Raw genomic sequence first — 26,297 nt, 5'->3', positions numbered from 1 at the left:
TGCATGCAATAAGTTCTAGGAGGTAAATACATTCTATTTAGGGTCCATATATTTCACTTTATCTCCTGAATCACTAATATGACTTCTTAACTGTCCTCACCAAATCTATCTTTGGATCTTGTCAATTCATTTTCATACTGATCCAGAGAACATTTGACAAATATTCACTCATATCTTCATCTAAGCCTCTGTTTCACAAATACATATCATTCAAGAGCCAAGGTCACAATTCTGACACAACTTTGGATACATTTACTACTGTGACAGTGGGCAAATGCTCACGCTTTTCTGAGACCATTGGTCACTTTTTTAACTCTCTACACCTGTAACATCTGTATCACTCCTGAGCAATGAAATGGATGATCTTTAAAATCTATGCTCATAAGAAAATTCCATGGTTTTAATAAACAAGTGGCAAAATTTAATATTTCATAAAATTATGAAAAAGAATAATACCAAAGATTACCTAACATAATCAATGCTGCCTAAAGCAAATTAAAAATAGTATGTGCTTCATAATACCAAAAAGTATATATTATTTAATTTTATTTTGTTATTCATTAAGTATGTTTAAAATATTGCCTATTTATTCTAGCTTCTTAGTGTTATTTATAGCTTGTATAGTCTCACTCTTTTAGTGATACAATTTCCATAGTTTTTTTTTCCATACAATTATAGTGAATTATTAATTAGTAGTGAAAGACAAATATGTTAAATCAAAGCCATAGCAATAACAGTAATTTATCACCTACAGAAGTACTTTAGCATTAGGCAAAACTAAAAATAATAATTGGGAAAAATAAGCATATTGTAAAAGCTGAAATTGCCAAGTAATAGTTTTCAGATTTTATTTTCATCTCTTACTTGTTGGTTTGGGTTTGACTGTGGAGAACGAAAGAAAACAAGTGACATATGATGAATACAAACTATGGAAAAAATAACTCTTTGGCATCTGTATTTGTTACTTCTTCATTTTAAGTTCTCCTTAAGATTAATTAATTCTCTCTGAACACTGTTATTTCACTGTCAGCAAAGATGTTAATCACACTGCTTATTGAAAATTAAGATGCACAAACTTTTGTGTAAAGTTTGAACCAATCTATATATTTGAGACACAAATACACTGGGCTAGTTTCTTCATAATCTCCAAATACCCATATAATGAAATGAGATACTCAAGGGGTCATATTAACACATTGAGTGAGTGAGTGAGTGAAGTCGCTCAGTCGTGTCGGACTCTTGGTGACCCCATGGACTGTAGCATACCAGGCTCTTCTGTCCACGGGATTTTCCAGGCAAGGGTACTGGAGTGGGTTGCCATTTCCTTCTCCAATTAACACATCAGGGTGAAAATTAAACGAATGTTAACCAAAATTATGAGCTTAGGCAATGGTTGGGATACAGTACAATGGTCATATGAGCTAATGTGAAAATAGCCTTATGAGATTTCTTTCTAAAGAAATAATAGTTCACAATTTCTATAAATAATTAGTTCTCTCCTGAATTCTATTATATTTTCCTGTGAGAACTATACTTAAACCCTGATTATCATGATCATCTGTTAAAAGAAGGAAAGTACTTCATAGTCCTTTTCCTTTGGAAAGATTTTTAGTAAGAAATAGGACTCTATTCATGGCCAAGGTAGTAGGATTTTCATTTTGGGATCAAATGGAGGCGATTCAGTCTTTCAAGATGTCAGCTGAGATGAAAACTTACTTTTGTTCATCCTTTTAGGACAGAACTCCAGAAATGAAAGAGTGTGTACATTTCTTTTTTTTTCCTCTCACATTAAATGATGAGTTGATATTATATATTCTGTTGATCATTTTTCAAGGCAGATTTTAAAACATTATGTAATTACATATAGTCTCTATGAAGTTCTCATGAATGAAAATTATTCCATCTCATGCATGAACAGCACACAGTTCCAGATTTTTGTGATTTTAAAATTGGAGAAAATGTGGTTTGAAAGTGAGATTAAACACCTAATAGAACCAGATAATCAATGCATGCATAGCTGTCCTTGCAAATTATATGTAAGCTTAGGTCAATCACACTTAAAAAAAATAAAGTATGTCACTCTAGTTTTTCACTGTTAATTTTTATTGAATATATCTTTCAGTTATTTGCAAGAATCTAGAATCTTAGAACTTATGACACAAAGTGCTCACAATCCAGTGAAGATGTGTGTGTGTGCACACCAACATAACACAAAACTGATACATAGAAGAAAAATTTAAAGCAGTTTATTTACCTGTTTTTTCTGTTGTGGTAGCTTTTACATGCTTGACAACTTTTTCATCTATGACAGGAAAAAAGTTAACACAAGTGGACATTTTAAATTCATCAGTTCAAAACAGTGACACATTTCAACCGTGATATTTTGTATTCTCTTTGAAATACCACCAATACTGAGACAACCTTAGCTGGTTTCTCAATTAAACAAGTGATATCTTTTATTCAAATTGGATGAGAGCACAAAGAAAATCTGTCTAGCTGCAGATGTCCTTTGCAAGTTTCTTGCCACAAAACTTATTCTAATTCAAATGGTCCCCTAACCCCTAATCAAAGTACACTGCATCCTTTGCCTTCACTGTATTTCACTGCATTTATCTATACAGGAGTACACATAAAACACATAATCCCTTTTCATTATTGAATAAGAATAGGAAGAAACAATTTTTTATCTTTCATGAGCAAGACACCTCCCTGAGAAGCCAGGACTAGCCTGAAAACCCAAGTTTTTATGTCACAAAGATGGGGAAGGGCAAAGGTGGTATATTTATGGGATGTCTTGTGTGCTGTAGATTTTTGTAGACATAGTTAAAGAGATTTGGATCAAAGTAAAGGGATTAGAATAAAGATTCTATATAAAATTAAGCTTTTCAAGTATTCAGCAGTGGGAATGAATCGGTGAAATATTCTAATTGGAAAGTTTCACTTGCAAACAGAATTTAGAGTATGAACATGATCACTTAAATAAAAGATGTGGCCAGAGGGGAATGCCTTTGTTAGATACTCAGAGATGAAACTCTCTCCTGCTCTCAGGATTTCATCTCAAAAATGGGTGTCATTTGGGACAATAAAGACACAGGGTTTATTATTCATGATATTAGACTGTTCTAAAAGTTGTTTCTAAAGTTTTGCTTATGTCAGTACAGACTGCTTTTCTTACCACCCCACAATCAGGCTCTGTTTTCCTTATTTCTATCGACTCAAATCGACTGCAAACAGATTTTCTAAAGTAAAATCTTAAAAATATAAGCAGAAGTTTCCTAAGATATGTTTGGAGAAGGTGCTGTTATCTTTTTAAAGATTCTGACCTAACCATATTCACAATGTCAGGTAGACAATTCAGCCTAGAATAAAAGACCATGTTCTACAGAACAACTGGGAATTGGTCAACCTCAAAATTAAATTCATATTTAATTGGGTTAAATTAAAATTTAAATAAAGTTTCTATTCTTAAATAAAAACTAATGATTAAACTAGTCTTGGTAATTTTTCTATTTCTTTTTATGAGCAGAACCTATTGGCTTACCTCTACTTTCTGTAAAGTGTAAAACTAGGAATAAGAAGAAAGGAAGGGAGGCAAAATGAAGGAAAGAGGGAAGAAGGATGAGAAGCAGGAGGAAACTGCTTTCTTTTTATTTCCTTTTTTTGAGATTTTTGGAATTGAAGATGATCACGTTTCAATGGGCCATTCTGAATTACAAGTTTTCTAGGGATGTCTTGCCCCAAACAGAACAAAGCAAAACAAAATATGGAGACCATTCAACTGAATGGGCATTCAGCACTCAAGTGATTGCTGGCAAAAATGGTCTTTGTGCTAAGCCAAGTTTCTGATAGGAAAAGAGCATGAGCTATCTAGTTATATCTGGCAGACCAAGTTCTCAGCACTAAAAAGAAACCAAACCAAAACACTGTGAAGATGACTAACATTAGAAGCTGAGTGACTTAACACATGAATCTTTCCTAATAACTTTAGATTTGACTCTAAGCTCATCATCCTGCTAAAATTAGAACACTGAGAGACAATTTGATACTACAAATACCACCTGCAAAATACCTGGTTTACCATGAGAAATAGCCTTTTCTGGTTTCACTGTGTCTTGTTCTGAAAATAATAAAAAAAAATATATTTGGATGTGTGTTAGTCACTCAGTTGTGACTAACAGTTGTACTCTTTGCAACCCCATGGACTGCAGCCCACCAGTCCCCCGTCCCCTGTCCATGGAATTTTCCAGGCAGCAATACTGGAGTGGGTTGCCATTCCCTTCTCCAGAAGATCTTCCTGACCTAGGGATTGAACCCAGGTCTCCCATATGCAGGTGGATTCGTTTCCCACTGAGCCATAAGGGGAATCCAAGAATACTGGAGTGGGTAGCCTATCCTTTCTCCAGGGGAACTTCCCGATTCAGGAATCCAACTGGGGTCTCCTGCATTGCAGAAGGATTCGTTATCACCTGAGCTACCAGGGAAGTCCTTTGGATATTTAGAAGCTTTATAAATTAACATACGGTGAATTTTCTCTGTGAAATGGTCCCATGATTTGTTAAGTAGAAAATAATTGACAGATTTGAACAAACATGCCTATGGAAAAGAACTATTCCTCATTTTTCATGTCATCCTAGTTTAGATAAAAAAACTTTAAGGTTTCAGTTGCATGAAAACAATATACCAAGATTTTTAATTTACATTTAAACACTTATAGTTTCCAAAACATAGGCCATAATAAAGCACAAATACTGAGGCATATATTGCATATATATTATTAAAATACTTAATTTTTTTTTAAAATTCTATATTAGCTTTATAGATAAAATAAAGATACATACTGTGTATTTGAGCTTTTTCAGATGAAGCTAGAACATAAACATTTATAATATAAAATCAATTAATTTTGCCTGCAAAATTGTAGTATTTATAATAATAAATGAAAGTTCTAAATAGTACTGGACCTAAACAGAAGTTTTAAATGGTATTGGTCTTCTGATTAAAAAAAAAAAAAAAAAGGCAAAATGCAAAATGTTTATATTGGGTAACACTCATCTGCAGCCAATAAACATACTCAGGAAAATAAATTATAAGACAGTAGTTTGGCATTTTTAAACCTTGGTACATTAAAAAGATATATTTTTTATAAGAGAAACTAGGCTCAAGTTTATGATGAGTTGTCAAGTAAGTTCTGGTGAGAATTAAAGGAATAATATAGTATTGTATATATACATCTAGACTTGGATTTTTGAGTTTGTTGTTATTTAAGAATCCTGCTACATAATTTTTATAACGAAGAAATAACATCCATAGAGCCTGAGGGTTGTTTTTTTTTTTTGACTTGCCTCAGGTGAGTAGCTAGTTGGTACCAGAGCTAGGACTTACACACACTAAATAGCAATGTAAACTTGGAAAGATTGCTCTGATTTAGGTCAATGTTGCCTCTTAATAAAATCATTGTTAGTCTGGGACAGTCTCTTAGTGAGATTACCCAGGGTTTTGCGTAGACCAAACATGGGCACAAATCTAGCTTCAACATTGACTAACTTGGAAATCTTGTCTATTGAACTGTTTCCACAGATACTAAATATGGGTAATAACTGTCATGTTACATGCCTCTCACAGTGAAATGATGAAAACTGAATCTTACACTATTTCTTAGCTCATAGCAGATGCTTGATAAATTCTTGTTCTCTTTCAAGTCCCAGTAGTCTATGATTTTGTGACTCTGGTGTGTTATCAGAAATAAACTCACAAATTAAATATGACTAACACCAGACTTTGAAGAACTCTAAGAAACGTCTCTTGAAACCTGGAGTCTCTGCTGACATTCATTTAAAGCCACATTCCAGATATTTTGCCTATGGAATATCCCCATTCTCACCAGTGCTGTAAAAACATATGGAATAATGGAGTAGGGAAAACAGTGAGGAGATGGAAGGCACTGTGTAAACCCCCACTGGTGACATTTTAGTTCTAAAATAACAGCAACATTAGCTCTGTATCTATTTAAGAATAAAATATTGTTACCTGGTTTTGCTTCTTTTTTAACTTGTGACTCTGAAGGGAAAACAAAAGACAGAAATTTTAAAATCTGAAAAACATAAACTAGAGCACAAATTCATTTTTGGACGCTATTTTATTTTATTTACCATAATTTGAAAAAAGCAGAATTTTAGTAAAACTTATCTTAGTTTCCCACTGGCCTGCCTGTACTGGACTATTAAACACACAGTAGGTAAAATCATGCTACGTACTTGTCTGTCATTAAGTTGTTGCTACTGCTAATGGATTTCAACCTGAATTTTCTGTTTTCTCAAGATTATTGTTGTAGAGAATAGCCCCAATGTCAACATAAGATAGATGACTTGATGATAGGATTGGGAAGAATATTTTTTGAAATATACCTAGTTGTGATTCAGAAATTTAGAGAATGTTATGACTTGAATTATATGCTGTTGTTGTTCAGTCTCTCAGTCGTGTCTGACTCTGCAGACTCATGGACTGCTGCATGCCAGGTTTCCCTGTCTTTCACAATCTCCTGGAGTTTGCTTAAACTATGTGCTACACACACACAAAATATGTTTAACTCCCGTCTGTTGGGTAGAAGGTGGAGTTTGTAAGTGAAGGATATCCATCTTTAGTTTAGAAAACTCTGAGGACAGTGTGGAAAGTACAGCATGGATTCTCTTCATTGCTTATAATACAATGAGAAAGAGACGATAAACTGAGGAGAAAACTGTCATGTAAGAGGAACCAGTACTTGGTGATTGAGAAAATGCTCACCCTGACTAGACAGTGCACCCTAGAGACAGGACCAAGGGTGTGGCTGGACAGGATCATGGATCCAACCCTCCACCTCAGCAGAAGGCAGAAATAGAGATGTGGTGACGTAGGGAGATCTATGGGGGACCCTCTTGTCCAATGACTTGGATCTTCAGGAACTGAACACAAAACGAGTCATGTTTTTGAAAATTTTATGCAAACAAAAATAATTCTGGCCTGGACAGAAGTGGACAGAAACAGGATGAAATGAAGGAATATCAACTCTAATGGCCAAGCCATGATTCAACGGCTGGGATGATGGGACTTCCTTGGGCAGAGAGGGCAGGACTGTCATCCCAGTGGGCCAAGAGGCCAGGGCCACCATCCCCTCACCTCAGGTCCAGACAACACAGCACTGAATCAAAGAGGGACATTTTTAGGCTTTGATTCCTAATGGAATCTTCCCCGCTATGTTTTGGATTTACTTGGGACCTGTGACCCCTTTTCTTCCTTCCAATTTTTCCCCTTTGGAATGGGAATATACATTCTAACCAGTTTCACATTTTTTTTTAAACATGATATTTTTCTGGTTTCACAAGTGGAAAGGAATTTTATGAAAGAAGAATCATACCCTGACTTTTACCCATACTGATTTAGATAAAGAGATATGAGACTTTGAATTGATAAAATTTTGGACGTATGGATGTGAGAGTTGGACTGTGAAGAAAGCTGAGCACCAAAGAATTGATGCTTTTGAACTGTGGTGTTGGAGAAGACTCTTGAGAGTCCCTTGGACTGCAAGGAGATCCAACCAGTCCATTCTGAAGGAGATCAGCCCTGGGTGTTCTTTGGAAGAAATGATGCTAAAGCTGAAACTCCAGTATTTTGGCCACCTCATGGGAAGAGTTGACTCATTGGAAAATACTCTGATGCTGGGAGGGATTGGGGGCAGGAGGAGAAGGGGACGACAGAGGATGAGATGGCTGGATGGCATCACTGACTCAATGGACGTGAGTTTGAGTGAACTTCGGGAGTTGGTGATGAACAGGGAGGCCTGGCGTGCTGTGATTCATGGGGTCGCAAAGAGTCGGGCACGACTGAGTGACTGAACTGAACTGAACTGATGCTAAAATTATTAGGACTCTTAGGAATGTTGAAATGGGGTGAATGTATTTTGCTACACGTGAAGGACATGAACTTTGGAGGGGTCACAGGGTAGACCTTTGTAAGTTGAATTGTGTTATCCTAAAAGATGTTCTGCAGTCCTAATCCCCAGTGCCTCACAAACAAACAAAAAGTGAAAGTGTCAACTGCTCAATCGTGTCCGACTCTCTGTGACCCAATGGACTATAGTCCATCAGGCTTCTCTGTCCATGGGGTTTCTCAAGCAAGAATACTGGAGTGGGTAGCCATTGCCTCATACCCTGCTGACATCTTGATTTCAAACATCTAATATCCAGAACTGTAAGAGAATACATTTCTGTTGTTTTTAGCCACCTAGATTGTGGTATTTTATTACAGCAACCTCATAACAATGGCGGAGAAGACAATGGCAACCCACTCCAGAACTCTTGCATGGAAAATCCCACAGGCGGAGGAGCCTGGTAGGCTGCAGTCTATGGGGTCACGAAGAGTCGGACACGACTGAGCGACTTCACTTTCACTTTTCACTTTCATGCGTTGGAGAAGGAAATGGCAACCCACTCTGGTGTTCTTGCCTGGAGAATCCCAGGGATGGGGGAGCCTGGTGGGCTGCCGTCTATGGGGTCGCACAGAGTCAGACACGACTGAAGCAACTTAGCAGCAGTAGCAGCAACATAAAAATGGACTGGTTCAAAATTGGGAAAGGAGCATGTTAAGGCTATATATTGTCACCCTGCTTATATAACTTTTATGCAGACAAATCATGAGCAATACTAGGCTGGATGAATCACAAGCTGGAACCAAGATTGCTGGGAGAAATATCAATAACCTCAGATATGCAGATAATACCACACTGATGGCAGAAAGCAAAGAATAACTAAAGAGCCTCTTGATGAAGGTGAAAGAGGAGAGTGGAAAAAGCCAGCTTAAAACTCAATATTAAAAAATCTAAGATCATGGCATCCAGTCCCATCATTTCATGACACATAGATGGGGAAACAATGGAAACAGTGACGGACTTTATTTTCTTGGGCTCCAAAATCACTGCAGATGGTGACTGCAGCCATGAAATTAAAAGATGCTTGCTCCTTGGAAGAAAAGCTATGACAAATCTAGACAGCATATTAAAAAGCAGAGACATCACTTTGCCAACAAAGGTCTGTATGTCAAAACTAGGTTTTCTCCAGTAGTCATATACAGATGAAAGAGTTGGACCATAAGGAAGGCTGAGTGCTGGAGAATTGATGCTTTTGAATTGTGGTGCTGGAGAAGACTCTTGAGAGTCCCTTGGACAGCAAGGAAATCAAACGAGTCATTCCTAAAGGAAGTAAACTGTGAAATAGTCATTGGAAGGACTGATGCTGAAGCTGAAACGTCAATACTTTAGCCACCTGATGCAAAGGGCCAACTCATTGGAAAAGCCCCTGATGCTGGGCAAGATTGAGGGTAGGAGGAGAAGGGGGTGATAGAGGATGAGATGGTTGGATGGCATCGTTGACTCAATGGACATGAGTTTGAGCAAACTCCAGGAGATAGTGAAGGACAGGGAAGCCTAGTGTGCTGCGGTCTGTGGGATTACAGAATCGGATATGACTTAGTGACTGAACAACAACATAATACAAATACGGTTGGGAGACATGAGTCAAAAGTTAACTGTTTTGAAAATCATTGTTGTGTTTTCTTTTAAACAGTGCCTGCTGCCTGCTATTGCCCTCAGAAATGTTCATCTGACTCAGGAACCCCCCAAAATTCGAAGAGTAAGAGCAGCTGTTTCTCTGACAGGATGTTGTGCTCTACAGCAATGAGTGAAAAATAGTCTTTAGTCGTTTGTTTCTTCTGAATGATACAAATTCATCAGTGATTTCATCTTTGTAAATAGGACTTTTTCTAGGAAAAGGTAGTATATGTTTGTTTTATTTTAAAAAGTTGTTCAAGAATAAAATTTTAGTATAATATTTGCACTCGGACAGAATATTTGCAAAAAGAATGCTATGGGGTTTTCCGGGAGGCTCAGCTGGTAGAGAATCCGCCTGCAATGCAGGAGACCCCAGTTTGATTCCTGGGTCCAGAAGTTCCCCTGGAGGAGGGATAGTCTACCTACTTCAGCATTCTTGGGCTTCTTTGGTGGCTCAGGTGGTAAAGAATTGAACTCAGGGAGACCTGGCTTCAATCCCTGGGGTGGGAAGATCCCCTGGAGGAGGGCATGGCTATACATTCTAGTGTCCTTGCCTGGAGAATCTCCAGGGACAGAGGAGCCTGGTGGGCTACAGTCCATGGGGTTGCAAAGAGTCGGGCATGACTGAGTGACAAAGCACAGCACGGCACACACTATCTTTATAAACATGGAGTGCAAGTATGAATCTACACATTAAATGTACATACCTGGCTTCTCTTGTTTTTTTACTTGTGGCTCTAAAAATGAGTAAACATTCATAATTATGATTGTATAAAAATATTTACTTCCTATGCCCATGCATATTTTTTATATATTACTTATTATTTTCTAATCATCAATATATTTAATTTTCCTCTTATAATTGCAGCAGATTAATACACACACAAGTAAAGATTCCTTATTACCAACCACAATAAAAATTATTTTGAGAAAACATTGGAAATGTGCCCTAAGGATTTTAATGAGAAATTAATGAAAGGTATTAATTTGTTCATCCAGTGAATGAAAGATGAAGGAAAATTTCAGCATAGTAAATCCTCAAAAATACAAGATAAGCAGCACATTATCTACACAAAATAGTTAAACCTTTGACTTTATGCAAAACACTCAACAATAGAATCAGAGGCTGAGTAAAGCATGCATTTAAGATTTTTTAATATTTGGCATGCACATAACATACGTGGAGACTTGGGCTTGACTTCTTTGCCTAGAAAAAGTTTAAAAATTATTAAAAACAGAGTCATTTCATTGTTATTGGATCAACATTGTGTATGACAGAATATCACATATTTGAAAATCAAACACTGTAGATCCCAACTATCTTTATTTATTGAAATTTTTATAGGATATGTATTTTAATGTCTAAGCCAAGTTACTAATTGAAAAATCATTTAAAATAACAGCAGTTTAGTTTCATGGCACCATCAAAAGATACTTTTTTCACAAACTCTTGTACATAATGTTAACTGTTTAATCTAATGTTAAGGTAGAAGATATCATTTTATTTTGAAAAATTACTTTTAGCCTTTCATTACCCAAAATGAAAAATTCAAGACTGCTGTTTTCATTTCCATTAACATTATAAATATGTTATTTGTTCCAGTATGATATATTATGAAGTGACTGCTGCTGAATCTGTAATTCTTGATGATCTAAAGTATACTATATGAATTTATTGCATATTAGATTCTTAGTGTAAGGGTTCTCAAATTTCTGTGAAAGTTTTTATATATATATATATATTTTTTTTTTTTTTTTTTTACTTTGGAGCCATATGATCTCTGTTGGAGATCTATGGAGATTTTTTTGGAGCCACTATTTAACTCTGCTGTTGTAACACAGAAGGCCCTACAAACATTATGTAAATGAATAGACTGGCTATGGTCCAATAAAACTTCACTTACACAAGCTGGTAGCCAGTCTGCAGGACATTGTTTGCCAACCTCTGTCCTACCCATAGTCAGTTTTAACTTTCTCTCTTGTCTCAACAAAGATTTTGACAGCAAACAAAGCACCTTTGATTCTGAATTCCCCTATAAATAGCATTCAGTACCTTTTCATCACTGCTCAACTAAACTTCTAAAGAATGTCACCATTACTTGCTTTCTCCATTTGTTGACTCCCACTTAATTATTAATTCACTATCATCTAGCATCTATTCCCAATGTTACATTTATTAGACATCTGTGGTCACCAATTCTCCTTACTTTCCAATATCAATGAACATATGTAATTATGTGGATCACTTCCTTCTTTCTAAATTTCTGTTCACTTATCTTCTGGGATGGAGGAACATAACATTTTCTACTATAATAAGATAAACATTTATACCACTCTCTTCATTCTTAAAAGTGTCCTAGTGACCTTCCCTTCTAGCTAAGATAAAATAAAGGGACTTGATTTGTTTTCGTACTTGAAACTACAGGAAACAGAAGAAAATTATATACAATAAGGTTGAACAACAGACAATAGAGGGCAGTGACTCTTAAGTGATGAAAAACAAATGCGGTGTGCTGTATGATTATCCCAGCTTAATGCTGTGAGGAGTTGCAGCCAGTTAGTGCAGGCATGGAGTAGATTTGGTGACATCTAGCTGAGAATCTTGAGAAACCAAGACCATGAGAGATCAGCGGTCAGAATAATGTAAAGTGTTAGTTGCTGAGTCATGTCTGACTCTTTGTAACCCCCTGGACTGTAGCCCACCACGGTCTCTGCCCATAGAATTCTCCAAGCAAGAATACTAGAGTGGGTAGCCATGCCCTTCTCCAGGGGATCTTCCTGACCCAGGTCTCCTGTGTTACAAGCAGGTTCTTTGCTGTCTGAGCTACCAGGGAAGCACCAGAATAATGTAAAGTAGGAAGCTAAAGATACTAGAAAGAGATAGAAAAGAGATAAAGTCTGGGGAATTTGTGGAAGGCTCCCTCAAATCTTCAGCAAGAACTGACCAGCATGTGTACATAAGGAAACTACTTGAGGTAGAGGAAGAAATATAAATATTACTACTGCAGTCTATAGTAAGTGTTGAAGTTGGGTAGTGTCAGCCCATCAGCTTTGTTCGTTTTTTTTTCAGTTTTGTTTTGGCGATTCTGGATTTTATTCTGATCCATGTAAATGCAACCCACTTCAGTACTCTTGCCTGGAAAATCCCATGGACAGAGGAGCCTGGTAGGCAACAGTTCATGGGGTTGCAGGGTTGAACGTGTCTGAGCGACTTCACTTTTACTTTATGTAAACTTTAGAATTACTTAGTTAACATGCACAAAATAACTTGCTGAGATTTTAATGGAAATTGCACTGAATCTATAGATTAAGCTGAGAAGAACTGACATCTTGATACTGAATCATCCCCCTACATTTTATAAAGGGACTATCTCACAATTTATGGAAACATTTCCATTTTTTGATTTTTTTCTATCAGAGTTTTCCTCCCTCCATTTTTTTATTAGAGTTCAGCTATCTCTTCCTCAGAAAGCATTATCTGATATGGTTGCACAACTTTTCCCCTTTATGTGCCAACATTATGTTTTGGATATCATGATCATTGTTAAGCACAATCTACTGTCTGAAACATTCATCTTCCTTCTTCATCTGGCTAAATCCTATTGATTATTCAGACCAGCTCTGGGGTCTGTGGTGAGACGGGCCACTCATTTCACTTTCCTCCTATAAGGATGGGCTGCCCAGGCTTGGGGAAGGGGAATGCAGGGAAGGTGGATCTATTTTTCCCATGCTCTTTAATGTATCTTTACTTATTTCTTTGCTTCATTCAGGTATTTTAATCCCTCAGAATCCTTGGCTCTTGTGAAGTTTTTTTCATGCACAGATAGTTGTTCAGATTGAAGTTTCTTGAGAGGAAATGAACATTAGAAATTCCTGTATCACCACCTTGCTAATGTCAGTCCTAAATATTCTTAGCTCTTTTATGTCCCTACTTTCTTATCTTATACATTCAATTATGACAGTATATAATACCAGTTTAAAATATGATGATACTTCATAGGCAAACACACTTGCAGATATATGAATGAATAAAACGCAACTAAATGTCTGTTTATACATGGTCTAAGCCTAAATATTTCCTAAGGTCCATATTTAGGCTGCAATAAACATAAGGATAAGTGCAGAATTATTTTTGGAGGAGCATTCTGTTAAGGCAGCAGTTTTCAAACAGTCACACCACCTGGGAATTTAAAAATGTAAATTCTTAGTCCCATCCCTGACCTTCAGAATCATAAGCTCTAGGGGTAGGCCAGCCCATCAGGTGTATCTGACACATGTTGAAGTTTGAGAACCATTGTTTGATAACCATGACTACATTTGTTAATAGCATTCATTTAACAAAACACTAGGGCTATTTTTTTTTTTTTTTTACAATTCTGAATTCCAGCTAATGGTGTATGTTATATTTCAGCAAACATAGTTTAATTAAAATCAGAGAAAGCCTTCAATAGACTGAGACATAAATGGATAAGCTAAAAAAAGAACATGCTTATGTTGATTATAATGTGTCAGCTTTTCAATATAGATGACAGCAATATTCTACTCAGATGTCTGTGATTGAGATCTGGAAAGTGTGATGTGAAATCAAATTCATATAAAACAAGAATATTTTATTTTTACAAAGAAAACCAAATCATTGTAACTTCGATGTTCTCATGGAAGTAGTAATTGACTCCACATTCACAGAATACATTTCAAATAGTAAGCAGCAATATAGTAAGTATATACAGACATAAATATATTTGTTCATTTTACTTATGGAGCTTTGAGATTTTTCTGTTTCTATTGTAGCTTTTATATTTTCTATATGATCTAAATATATTGAATTGTATTAAAAACAACATGTCAGTGAGTATTTCCCATTACTACCCTTACAATGCATATATTTAAAAGAATAAATGGTCATATTTCAACACATAAAAAAAGGAAACAAATTAAGAGCCAACATAGTCTAAAATATTAGACACATGAATGATAAAAGTCACAGCCTTTTAAAATTATATACATAAAAGAAAAAATAGCCTATCTATATCTATACATAAAGGAATCTTGAAAGTAACATCTGACAAAATTAATAAAATTTTGACCTAGTACAATCAGAAGCCATTTACTTTGTAGGACACTGGGACAGGTAGCGATAAGATATCTTAAGTGTTGGGTCTAATTCTCATTCAGACACTCATTTACTGTGGAACCTTGGCATGGCCATTTAATTTGTTTGGTTCTCCTTTTCCAAAAAGAAAATAAATGTAGAAAGTTAGATTAGATGATTTATAAGATACCATCCAGGTTTTAAAATAATGTATTTACTTTAAATATGAATTTAAGTCTAAATAGTAGATCACTTTTACTAGGAGACAGAATTTAGATGGTCAACCTGAAATGTTGCAGCATTAACTCCTCTTAGGTTTATTGCTCTTTAGTAAGTCTGTTTATTCAATTCCTGATAGATCTTCTGCTGTGGAAGCACATTTGTAAGTATAAGGCAGATTAACAAACCTTGTTTTTAAGACCAGTGATTTTGTTTCAGATATATCTCTTACATAGCTATTTAGTACAGAACAGAAAATGGTTCTGTTGTAGATATATATCTTAGCCCAGAAGAACTACTTAACAGGCACTTTGGCTTTTAAATTGACTTGGAGATTAATATCTAAACTTTGTGCTGCTGCTGCTGCTGCTAAGTCACTTCAGTCGTGTCCAACTCTGTGTGATCCCATAGACGGCAGCCCACCAGGCTCCCCCGTCCCTGGGATTCTCCAGGCAAGAACACTGGAGTGGGTTGCCATTTCCTTCTCCAATGCATGAAAGTGAAAAGTGAAAGTGAAGTCGCTCAGTCATATCCGACTCATAGCAACCCCATGGACTGCAGCCCAGGCTCCTCGGTCCATGGGATTTTCCAGGCAAGAGTACTGGAGTGGGGTGCCATTGCCTTCTCCGTATAAGGACCTTTATATATGCCTGAATCAGTTCAAAGATCCTATTACATTTTACCAGAAGTCACTATTTAGTTACATGTTTCAATAAGTTTTTAAACTTTTAATTATCAAAATTAAAATGGAAAAGTATAAATGTTAAATATATAAAATACATTGCAAAACCCTAAAAGGAAATCTTCTCTTATTTGTATATGAACTTTTTCCTATAGAGGCAACTTATCAAATATACTGTGTAAAGTTACTTGGTTGAAACAATAACACAGTATTATTTATCACAAATATATTTTTAGAGATTTAATGAAAACAGAGAATTAGCATTATTTATGTAGTGTTGGAAATCAGGAAAACAAAATACAATTAAGGCTTTTAAAAAAAGCTTTTAGTTTTCTAGAAACCATTTGGTAAGCAAGAATTGCCTTTAACACTTGAAACTAAATTTCCAGAATAATTTTATTTCATAATAGAGAGAAATGCATTATGGAATACAAGAAGTAATATATTGTTCATGGCATTCTTTAAAAGTAGTATATTGATATAGTGTTTGGAAAGGTCTTTAAGGTCTACTGTGGTTATGTACTTTCATGGATACATGAATCCAGAGAAATTTATATACAGAAACACTTTTTTTTTCCCCCCAGCTTCATTGGCTTTGCATTGTTCTAAGTCTTCTAGGCACCAATTAATTCATTAAACTTCTTGAAGCTGTACTAATAAAGTTCTATGGAATCTTTTCAGTTATTCAAGCATCCTGCCTCTGACAATTCTATTCTCACAATGCCTCCTAAATAGTTTATATTTTGCCTCAAATGTGTGGTGATGGACCCTTTGAGTCCTACTTCTTAATGTTCAAAAGAATTTAAAGTGATGTTGATGAAACTATTTAGCAGCAAATGTTTTGTTTGCACCAAGAGCAGGTATGAGAGATTAGAGGAAGTTGGAGAAGGAAATGGTAACCCACTCCAGTATTCTTCCCTGGAGAATCCCATGGACGGAGGAGCCTGGTAGGCTACAGTCCACGGGGTCACAAAGAGTCAGACATGACTGAGCGACTTCACTTTCACTTTCAAGAGAAAAGCAATATAAAGAAAGTTAAGAGAAGTAATAGAATCATTTTGAAGTCTTTTTTAACGTAGAACTTAATATAGTGGTGATGTCACACCATAAATATCACACCATAATTATTCAACTATTCAGTCATTCATTCAGCAAGTGTTGACCCAGCATTTAGTACATGTTAAGCACTTCAGTCCCCCAAGAATACTTAGCCTATAGAACTCACCTATTAATTGAAACAGAATTATTACAAAAGTGTTTAATTCTGGTGAAAGTCATGGAAATTAGATTTGGTTGAAATGCCATGCTAGGTTCATCTCATTCAAAGGGCATAGAAAATTGTATCAATTCTAGATATGACACCTATCCTTTGAAAGGTTGGAGAAAAATATAAAGAAATAAATGGACTTATTCCACTACTGACCCACCTAGCTAACTTTCTAAAGAAGAATGTATATATCAACAGGAAATTCAAACTTAATAAATTCAAAAATGAATCATGATCTATTATTCTCTCCTGTAACCAAGTTCTCTATCTTTGTAAATGGTACCACATTCCACCAACAATTTCAACCAGGAAGCTAGAAGTCACCCAGTATTCTCCATGCTCTGCCATCGCTATTTAGTTGTTCAGAGTCCTGTTCCTTCCATTCGATAAACATATCTTGAGTGTAATTCCACTTGTTTATTTCCTCCTCAGTTTGTGCCTCTGTTATAGCCTCAAATATATCCTTTTCATGCTCCAGTTTTCTTTTCATCTGATGTCCTTACCCCCCTCTTGCCACCTTTCACCATATCATGCTCATTTATTAAGATAGCTCAGCTCTTGTCTCCCTCACAAAACATTTCTTGACCTCTTTTCATGGTGGGTTAAATGCTCCTAATCTGTACCAAGTAAAAGAGGAGAGTGAAAAAGTTGGCTTAAAGCTCAACATTCAGAAAACGAAGATCATGGCATCTGGTCCCATCACTTCATGGGAAATAGATGGGGAAACAGTGGAAACAGTGTTAGACTTTATTGTTTGGGGCTCCAAAACCACTGCAGATGGTGACTGCAGCCATGAAATTAAAAGACGCTTACTCCTTGGAAGGAAAGTTATGACCAACCTAGATAGCATATTCAAAAGCAGAGACATTACTTTGCCAACAAAGGTCCGTCTAGTCAAGGCTATGGTTTCTCCAGTGGTCATGTATGGATGTGAGAGTTGGACTGTGAAGAAAACTGAGCACCAAAGAATTGATGCTTTTGAACTGTGGTGTTGGAGAAGACTCTTGAGAGTCCCTTGGACTGCAAGGAGATCCAACCAGTCCATTCTAAAGGAGATTGGTCCTGGGTGTTCTTTGGAAGGAATGATGCTAAAGCTGAAACTCCAGTACTTTGGCCACCTCATGCGAAGAGTTCACTCATTGGAAAAGACTCTGATGCTGGGAGGGATTGGGGACAGGAGGAGAATGGGAAGACAGAGGATGAGACAGCTGGATGGCATGACCGACTCAATGGACGTGAGTTTGAGTGAACTCCGGGAGTTGGTGATGGACAGGGAGGCCTGGTGTGCTGCAATTTATGGGGTCGCAAAGAGTCGGACACTACTGAGTGACTAAACTGAACTGAACTGAACTGAACTGAATCTGTACTCTATGTATCCAGTGTAAACCATCACTCCTTGCATTGTGATTATTTGCAATACTTGTGTGTGCTGTGTGTTAGTCACTTCATTCATGTCCTACTCTGGGACCCTATGGACTGTAGCCTTCCAGGCTCCTCTGTCCCTAGGATTCTCCAGGCAAGAATACTGGAGTGTGTTGCCATGCTCTCCTTTAGGGGATCTTCCCTACCAAGTCTTATTATTTGTAATACTTAGTAATTATTTACTCATTTGTCTTTTCCAAATAAACTATGAGATTCACTAGGCAAGGACTGAAACTCTCACTTTAGTGTCCTTTACACTTGTTTATTATCTCATATAGTTCACAATAATTGTGTTTAATGAACAAGGGATTATTAAATTCTGTATCAGTGGAGGGTGCTCTCTTGAGTAATACACACACTAAACACGTTCCCACTGATGACCCATTGAAGATGCTACTAAAATATTTGGAAAGGGTTTACAAAAAATGGAGTTCTTTAACTCTGTGACCCTGCAATAAAACATATTATCAAAGCAGAAATCTTCCATTTTTTTCTCCACATAGGATATTTTTCAAATTGTATTGTGATCATCTTGCTTTAGGATACATGAAAAAACATGTGAAAGTCTGTGCAAGGGATTTCTTATTAATGTGATTATTTCATCTAAAAAAAGGAAAAAATTTACTCTGTTTAGGTGTGACTGTTGTATAGTTTGGGCCTGGAATATAGAATGCACTGAAGAGCATTTTAGATTTATTAGCACCACCTGGCACAAGCATGTTTTAATTATTTTTTACTGAACTATATTACTTTGCCAACAAGGGTCCATCTAGTCAAAGCTATGGTTTTTCCAGTAGTCATGTACGGATGTGAGAGTTGGACCATAAAGAAAGCTGAGCTTCGAAGAATTGATGCTTTTGAACTGTGGTGTTGGAGAAGACTCTTGAAAGTCCCTTGGACTGCAAGGAGATCCAACCAGCCATCCTAAAGGAAATCAGTCTTGAATATTCATTGGAAGGACTGATGCTGAAGCTGAAACTACAATACTTTGGCCACCTGATGCGAAGAACTGACTCATTTGAAAAGACCCTGATGCTGGGAGGGATTGAAGGAGGGAGGAGAAGGGGACAACAGAGGATAAGATGGTTGGATGGTATCACCGATTCGATAGACATAAGTTGAAGTAAGTTCTGGGAGTTGGTCGGAGAAAGCAATGGCACCCCACTTCAGTACTCCTGCCTGGAAAATCCCATGGATGGAAAAGCCTGGTAGGCTGCAGTCCATGGGGTCGCTGAGGGTGGGACATGACTTGAGCGACTTCACTTTCACTTTTCACTTTCATGCATTGGAGAAGGAAATGGCAACCCACTCCAGTGTTCTTGCCTGGAGAATCCCAGGGACGGGGGAGCCTGGTGGGCTGCCGTCTATGGGATCGCACAGAGTCGGACATGACTGAAGTGACTTAGTAGCAGCAGCAGTAGCTGGGAGTTGGTGATGGGCAGGGAGACATGGCATGCTGCAGTCCATGGGGGTTGCAAAGAGTCGGACATGACTGAGAGACTGAACTGAACTGAACTGAACTGAAACTATATTACCCTAAACACCCTTTCATTACATCCTGATACTTTAAATGGGTCTTAGGCGAAAAAGTAAGACAGTAAGAAATGAGCCTCCATTATGATGTAAGCTCAGTGAGATTCCATCCTTAGTTTAAAGATCAGGGCATTGATTAGGGCACAGTTTAGGGGTGGAGCGTTTGTGAGGAGAACACATTAAAATGTTTGAATTTGGATAGGCCTGTTTAAAGTTGGCAGGCATGGCCTCAAAGGAACCATTATTTTTGCCATGTTAGTTATTTGTCGTATCAATTTCAGTTCCAGAGCTCTAGAATATTATATTCTGAAACCAGGATGTGAGAATAGAAGAGACAATAGTTAATATTATTTCATTTTAACTATGCCCACATAAATAGTCTCATTTTCCTTTCTTAAGATGTTTTGGATCAAAAAGAGATTGAGGATAGGCTCAATTAATTAATAAAACTAGTATACTTTTGAATAGCAAAGAAGATATAAACTAAGCAATATATTAACATGGGGGAAAACTGAATTTTTTGTAAATTTTATAATATTCTATCAGAGTAACTCACAAATTAGCCTGGAGTTAGAAATCTTTCTAATAGAGTTGACTTCTTAACAGGCAAGTGTTTAAAAAGCTCTTGAGTTTTTTTTTTTTTTAATTTAGAAAAACAGATCATCAATTTCCTCTGGGGCAACTAATAGAGTCTTCATTAGTGAATTGCTTTTGCCACCCTTAAAGCTCTCAATTCAAATCTCATTACTAACACCTTCCCCAATTAGTTTTTGGAGTGGGTTGAAATTGGGAAGGACAATTTTCAGTGAAAATTTTACATAAAGGGCAAAAAGAGCACTTCTTTATTACCATAAATTACAGAAGGAAGAAAATCTTTCTGAAGAAAACATAAAAACTAAAAATTATGTCTTTTTAAGGAGTTTAAAATATGTACCTTGAAGCAATATCTCTAAAGAAGATGAAATATCTAATTAGTGGTGCTTTGTTTACACTAATACATAAGTAGAGTTTAGTAATTTTAAATGAAGCCATCATTATTCCTTTTTGTCTTGATAGAAAGGCCTTTCCTAGGATTCATGAAGCATGAATCTTTCAACCAGCTGAGAAAAATCGTACCTGTCACAGATTGATTCAGAAGTGACTAATGGGACTGTGCTTGATTGATTGAATTGGCTAAGACATATTTCATCTCCCAGTCTCTAGAAGATACATTTCACCAAAAAAAACTTAAGACTACAGTACTCAAGTCATTATTATAAATCAAAAAGAGAAGATTTTAATACAGAAGTGGTCAACATCCAAAGGTCAAACAGGAAAATGGTTATATCGTTTTTCCACAAAATAAAAATTGCTTATCTGAAAGCCAATCACTTAAAAAATCTCAGATTTTTAAAAGACTATCAAATTTTAATTCTGGAAAATTGTCTCATGTATTTATTAGCATAATTTATAGCTAACACACTAAATGTTTATAGGTCCCCAGACCCAGGCTAAGCATTTTCAATAAAATACTGTAACATTTAGAGTAACCCTCATGAACTCACTTTCTCATTTTAACAAATTAGGAGACAGGCTTCCAGGTCCATTTGACTGAACAACTAAACTCTTACTACATTTGTTTATTCAAAAACATTTACTGTATTTCTTACTATGTGCTAGAACACATGTACGAATGAAATAAACCAACAAAGTCCTGCCCTAAGGAACATAGAGTCTACTACCCCAATTTGTTATCAGTTAGTATTATCCACATTTATCTAACAACAGGTGTACCACCACTCTTAACTTTTTTTTCCACCACTACCCCCATCATCTCTATTTATATTTTACTGAGAATAGAATGATAATACTGTATTTGAGGCTTGAAATTAGGCAGAAAAATATTATGTTGAATTGACCAAAAAGTTTGTTCAGATTTGGCCAACCTAATTTATCTGTGATGTGTTGGCAAAAGGAAGGTAAACTATATTTTATGTTACTTTGAAGTCAAATAGGACAACTTGTGAAATTGTAAGTAATTTACTCACTGCCATAGAAATCAAGTTGAGTATATGAGTGTGGTCATCATTAATATGTTGAAAGAAGCTAGGTCATCCCACCTGTGAATTTTGTAACCTGGGAGTTCACTTCATTTTTATTCTGGTACATTGCCTGTAACTTCAGCAAAATAATGAAACCTAAGTCACAAAATTTTATAGAATTGATTATATTATGCATGTATATGATTAAATCCCCTTGATCTTTTAATTAAGTGTTCCACCAATATTGGTTATTTTTCCATTTTCTAGGATTTGGATTAGCTGGCATTCAATAAATGTCCTTGAACTTACATGGTAAAAATTATTTCAATTTTCTTGATTTCTTTGTGGTAATAATCCCTTTCAGAATATTATAATGACACATACCTACTGACAACTCAATAAATATTAGTTTACAGTAGGAACAATGGTTGACCTACTGCATTTGCATGGTTATCTGTAGGGATATTTAAGAAGTATTTATCACTAATGCCACTTATCAGTGATTAGTTAAGTTTCCATGTCCGCGTAATTTTAATACTTTTTTTTTTTAACCTGAAAGAATATTATTGCCTCCTCCCCCAAGAATTTACAGTAGAATTTTTTGTCTCCTTGATGTGGGAAAAAATAAAAGGAAATTTTGAGATAGCAATGCCTGGGTATAAATTTATTATTTGTGTTAGCATATCTTCATTGTTCTAACTGTAACATTATTTCTAGTCTTTCTCATTCAGTTTTTCTTCTTTTTAAAAATCAATGTTGTCACTACTTAAAAAAAATTGTATTAGCTTTGATCTACTGCACTATGGTAAATTTAAAAAGATACTGAAATATATTTATATTACATTATAATAGACATAAATTAATACAGTAACCAATTGGAACTAAGTTCTGTAAAAGATATAGGCCAGAGATACTTTGATAACTGATAGATACAAGGACATCCTGTTTTCTTTGACTGAGTCATTCATCCACTGTATCAATATCTTACCCAGCTGGTAAAATAAGAAGACTGTTTACCCTTGCCATTCATGTCCTTCAAGCAAAATTTAAGTTTATTTATTTATTATTATTATTATTTATTTATTATTAAGTTTATTTATTTATTTTAAGCTCAAATGAATGCGCATTACAAGCAGTGCCCATTTGACTGTGCGTTGTTGGGAGAAAGGAATGATTGACTATTTAGTCACTTTCTGGATGACCTAAGCCAACCAGTGCTCAGAAAGTGTGACGCCCTTGTTGCTAGTTAGAAAGAAACCATTCAAAAACACATATGCACTTTGCATAAGCTAAGTTTATGGAGAGAAGACTGATGTATTTCTTGGAGATAAGGGCAATCATAGATGCCTATGAATTCTATAATAGTCTTTGTCAAATTTTAATGTGCATACTAATAACCTCAGGGACTTACTAAAAATCCAAATTCTTATCCAGCAGTTATTGATGGGACCTAAGATTCTACATTTCAGCAACCAGGTGATGCTGATGTTATTTTGTGAACCACCCTTTGAATATCAAGGGTACAGATGATAATCATGTTTTTTTTTTTTGCTTTCATAGCTGTTGAAGGCACTTTCACATACATTATATCACGTGATTTAACAATAAGTCTGTTAGATTTGCATAGAATATATTGCTGATGAGAACTCTATTTAATAAGCTATGTTTTGTTTTGTTTTGTTTTGTTTTTTTTTTCTGGAAGTCACGTACGGATGTGAGAGTTGGACCATAAAAAAGGTTGAGCACTGAAGAATTGATGCTTTCGAACTGTGGTGCTGGAGAAGACTCTTGAGAGTCCCTTGGACTGCAAGGAGATCAAACCAGTTAATCCTAAAGGAAATCAGTCCTGAATATTCATTGGAAGGACTGGTGTTGAAGCTGAAACTCCAATACTTTGGCCACCTGATATAAAGAGCCAACTCATGGTAAAAGACCCTGATGCTAGGAAAGACTGAGGGCAGAAGGGGGCAACAGAGGATGAGATGGTAGGATTGACTAATGCCTCCCTTTTCAGGAGGATAATTTTGGTGACCTGTTGTAGCTATGGTGGCTTTTGAGTGACTTTCTGTCTCCCCTGAGAAGAAGACTGCATAGCTCACAGCAAAGATAATACAGGAGCTGAAACACAAAGTTTGAAGAAATCCATTCAACAAACATGGCTATCACATGATATGCTAGAGAAAAACATGTACAACAAGACCAAGGCTGGAGAACTGTGTGGTGTGTGTTTACAGATAGAGAAAAGGCGGGAGAAAGTAAGTTTTAATATTCTGCTCTCACTTCAGCTCCATATCAAAAGCATCTTACCTGTTTACCTTGCCTCCAGTTTTGGCAGTGAGAAATGCAGTAACAGAACTTTGAAGATTTTGTTTATGAATGTTAATTTTCCTGATAAAAAATTACTTATGCAAATATTTCTGTTTTTAATTACATTGCTACTTATAATTAATGCCTATTGCTTCCTGAAAAGAATATTTAGCTATTCTTCACTTACCTAATAAAATGCATGTCCTATTTGCTATCATTTTAGTGCCTAATAATATGGGATCTTCCTGACCCAAGGATGAAACCCAGGTCTCCTGTATTGCAGGCAGATTCCTTACTATCTGAGTCATGAGGGAAGCCCCATATGCCATGTCAAAAATAAATAATTGCTACAATGTTGACTCAGTTTTAAAAAATGTTGTCATCTTTTGTTGCTGTTTTATTTTTAACACCGTTGGTTAAATGTTGTAGTTTCTGCCAAATAAAAGGATTTTTGTTTTCTTTTGAGGAATAAGAGATGATGAACATGGTCAGATATTATCCAAAGGTTAGTACAATATGAAGAAAGGAAACTATGCCCTGTGTTTGGCAATGAACACATTAGTGGTCACCTTTCAGAAGAGATTTTAGGACAAAAGAGTACTCAGCAGAAGCATCCTCACAGACCCTCAGCTTTAATTTAATCTATCCTTTCAATGTTTTCTCAAAGGTGGGAGGGGGGCTATATAAGTTAATGCCCTCCACCTATATTGTGTATCCCAGACCTTGATCTGGGACAGCTCACTTGGAATTAATATCTCCCTCTGGATTTCATGCTCCTCCTTTCCCTAGAATGCTCCACCCTATCACAGATATGAAAATGACAAACACAGCTCATTGATTCCACCTGCTGGAATATAGTATTTTGCCTCCTTTGAACAGCAAACTCCTGAAAAAAAGTAGTTGGGGTGTTCTACTTCCACTTATTACTGATAAATTCTCTTATTAATTCCTCTAAACTGCTTGCTACTTCCACCCCTTTACTAAAAATGCTCTCTAGTGATGATCCAGATGGGTGGGGTGGGGGCAGGGTGGAAGGGAGGTCCACGAGGGAGGGGTGTGTATGCATGGTGTAGGTTGAGTCACTAAGTTATGTCTGACTCTTGCGACTCCGTGGACTGTAGCCTGCCAGGAGTTCATGAGATTTCCCAGGCAAGAATACTGGAGTGGGTTGCCATTTCCTTCTCCAAGAATCTTCCTGAACCAGGGATTGAACCTGGTTCTCCTGCATTGCAGACAGATTTTTTTACTGACTGAGCCACCAGGGAAGCATAGCCGATTCATTTCATTGTACAGCAGAAACTAACACAACATTATAAAGCAATTATACATCGATACAAAAATAAAAATGCCTTCAAGTGGTCATAAAATGACAGATTTTCGTTAAATATAAGGGCTTTTCTCAGGTATCATGCCCCTTGACTTTCCTGTGACATTAAGACTATTGATTTTTCTATTGATCCTTTTTCTTGAACGTGTCTGGCCTTTAGGATGCTGATACACTGTATCCCTATCTTCCAGGTAACACACTCTCCTTTTTGACCTGTTCTTTTTCTTTTCCAAGAAGCTGCCCTTCATTCTCTTCTCTTTTCTCTCCAAGTTCTGGTTTCTTGAAGAAATCCTTCTCAGCTTTGGCTTCTAACTCCAAATCTCTAAACTTACGGATACATAGTGTGAGGAATCAAAGTGAAAGTTCCCTATTGCCCAGTGTTGCTAGTACATCTCTCTCCCCGCAACCTGCATTTCCTCTGCAACTTCTACCTTTGATCACCTTCTCCATCCTTTCAAGGTTGAGACCTAGGAGTTTTACATATATATATAGGCTTCCCTGGTGGCTCAGAGGTTAAAACATCTGCCTGCAATGCAGGAGCCCTGGGTTCGATCCCTGGGGCGGGAAGATCCCCTGGAGAAGGAAATGGCAACCCACTCCAGTATTCTTGCCTGGAGAATCTCATGGACGGAGGAGCCTGGTGGGCTGCAGTCCATGGGGTCGCAGAGTCGGACACGACTGAGCAACTTCACTTTCACTTTTCACTTTCATATATAGCTAATGTCATCAATTTCTAGCCTCTTCCTGTGAAATAGGTTGACACTTACAAAAGTAGTGATATTAATTACAGTATAGAGTGTGGTTGTGATTGTATATACTCAAATAATTGAAAGGGTGTATAACAAGA

General features: G+C 36.5%; 1 protein-coding gene across 50 annotated transcripts in view; it reads right to left on the bottom strand.

Moving 5' to 3' along the window:
• The window catches only part of TRDN (triadin), a 415,022-nt gene that overhangs the window by 39,093 nt on the left and 349,632 nt on the right, over positions 1 to 26,297 (bottom strand). For 47 of the 50 annotated variants that reach the window (XM_070376309.1, XM_070376300.1, XM_070376303.1 and 44 more), the window contains 7 exons: positions 10,761 to 10,787; positions 10,288 to 10,317; positions 6,028 to 6,057; positions 4,839 to 4,865; positions 4,070 to 4,117; positions 2,255 to 2,302; positions 865 to 882 (listed from right to left, as the gene is read on the bottom strand). In XM_070376309.1, coding sequence (XP_070232410.1) covers positions 865 to 882; positions 2,255 to 2,302; positions 4,070 to 4,117; positions 4,839 to 4,865; positions 6,028 to 6,057; positions 10,288 to 10,317; positions 10,761 to 10,787 — 228 coding nt within the window. The remainder of the gene's footprint in view (positions 1 to 864; positions 883 to 2,254; positions 2,303 to 4,069; positions 4,118 to 4,838; positions 4,866 to 6,027; positions 6,058 to 10,287; positions 10,318 to 10,760; positions 10,788 to 26,297) is intronic. The other 3 variants (XM_070376301.1, XM_070376302.1, XM_070376304.1) reach the window with 3 other exon arrangements.

Source organism: Bos mutus, chromosome 9 (assembly GCF_027580195.1).
Source record: "Bos mutus isolate GX-2022 chromosome 9, NWIPB_WYAK_1.1, whole genome shotgun sequence".
Taxonomy (NCBI): domain Eukaryota; kingdom Metazoa; phylum Chordata; class Mammalia; order Artiodactyla; family Bovidae; genus Bos; species Bos mutus.
This window is presented reverse-complemented; position numbering and strand designations above follow the sequence as displayed.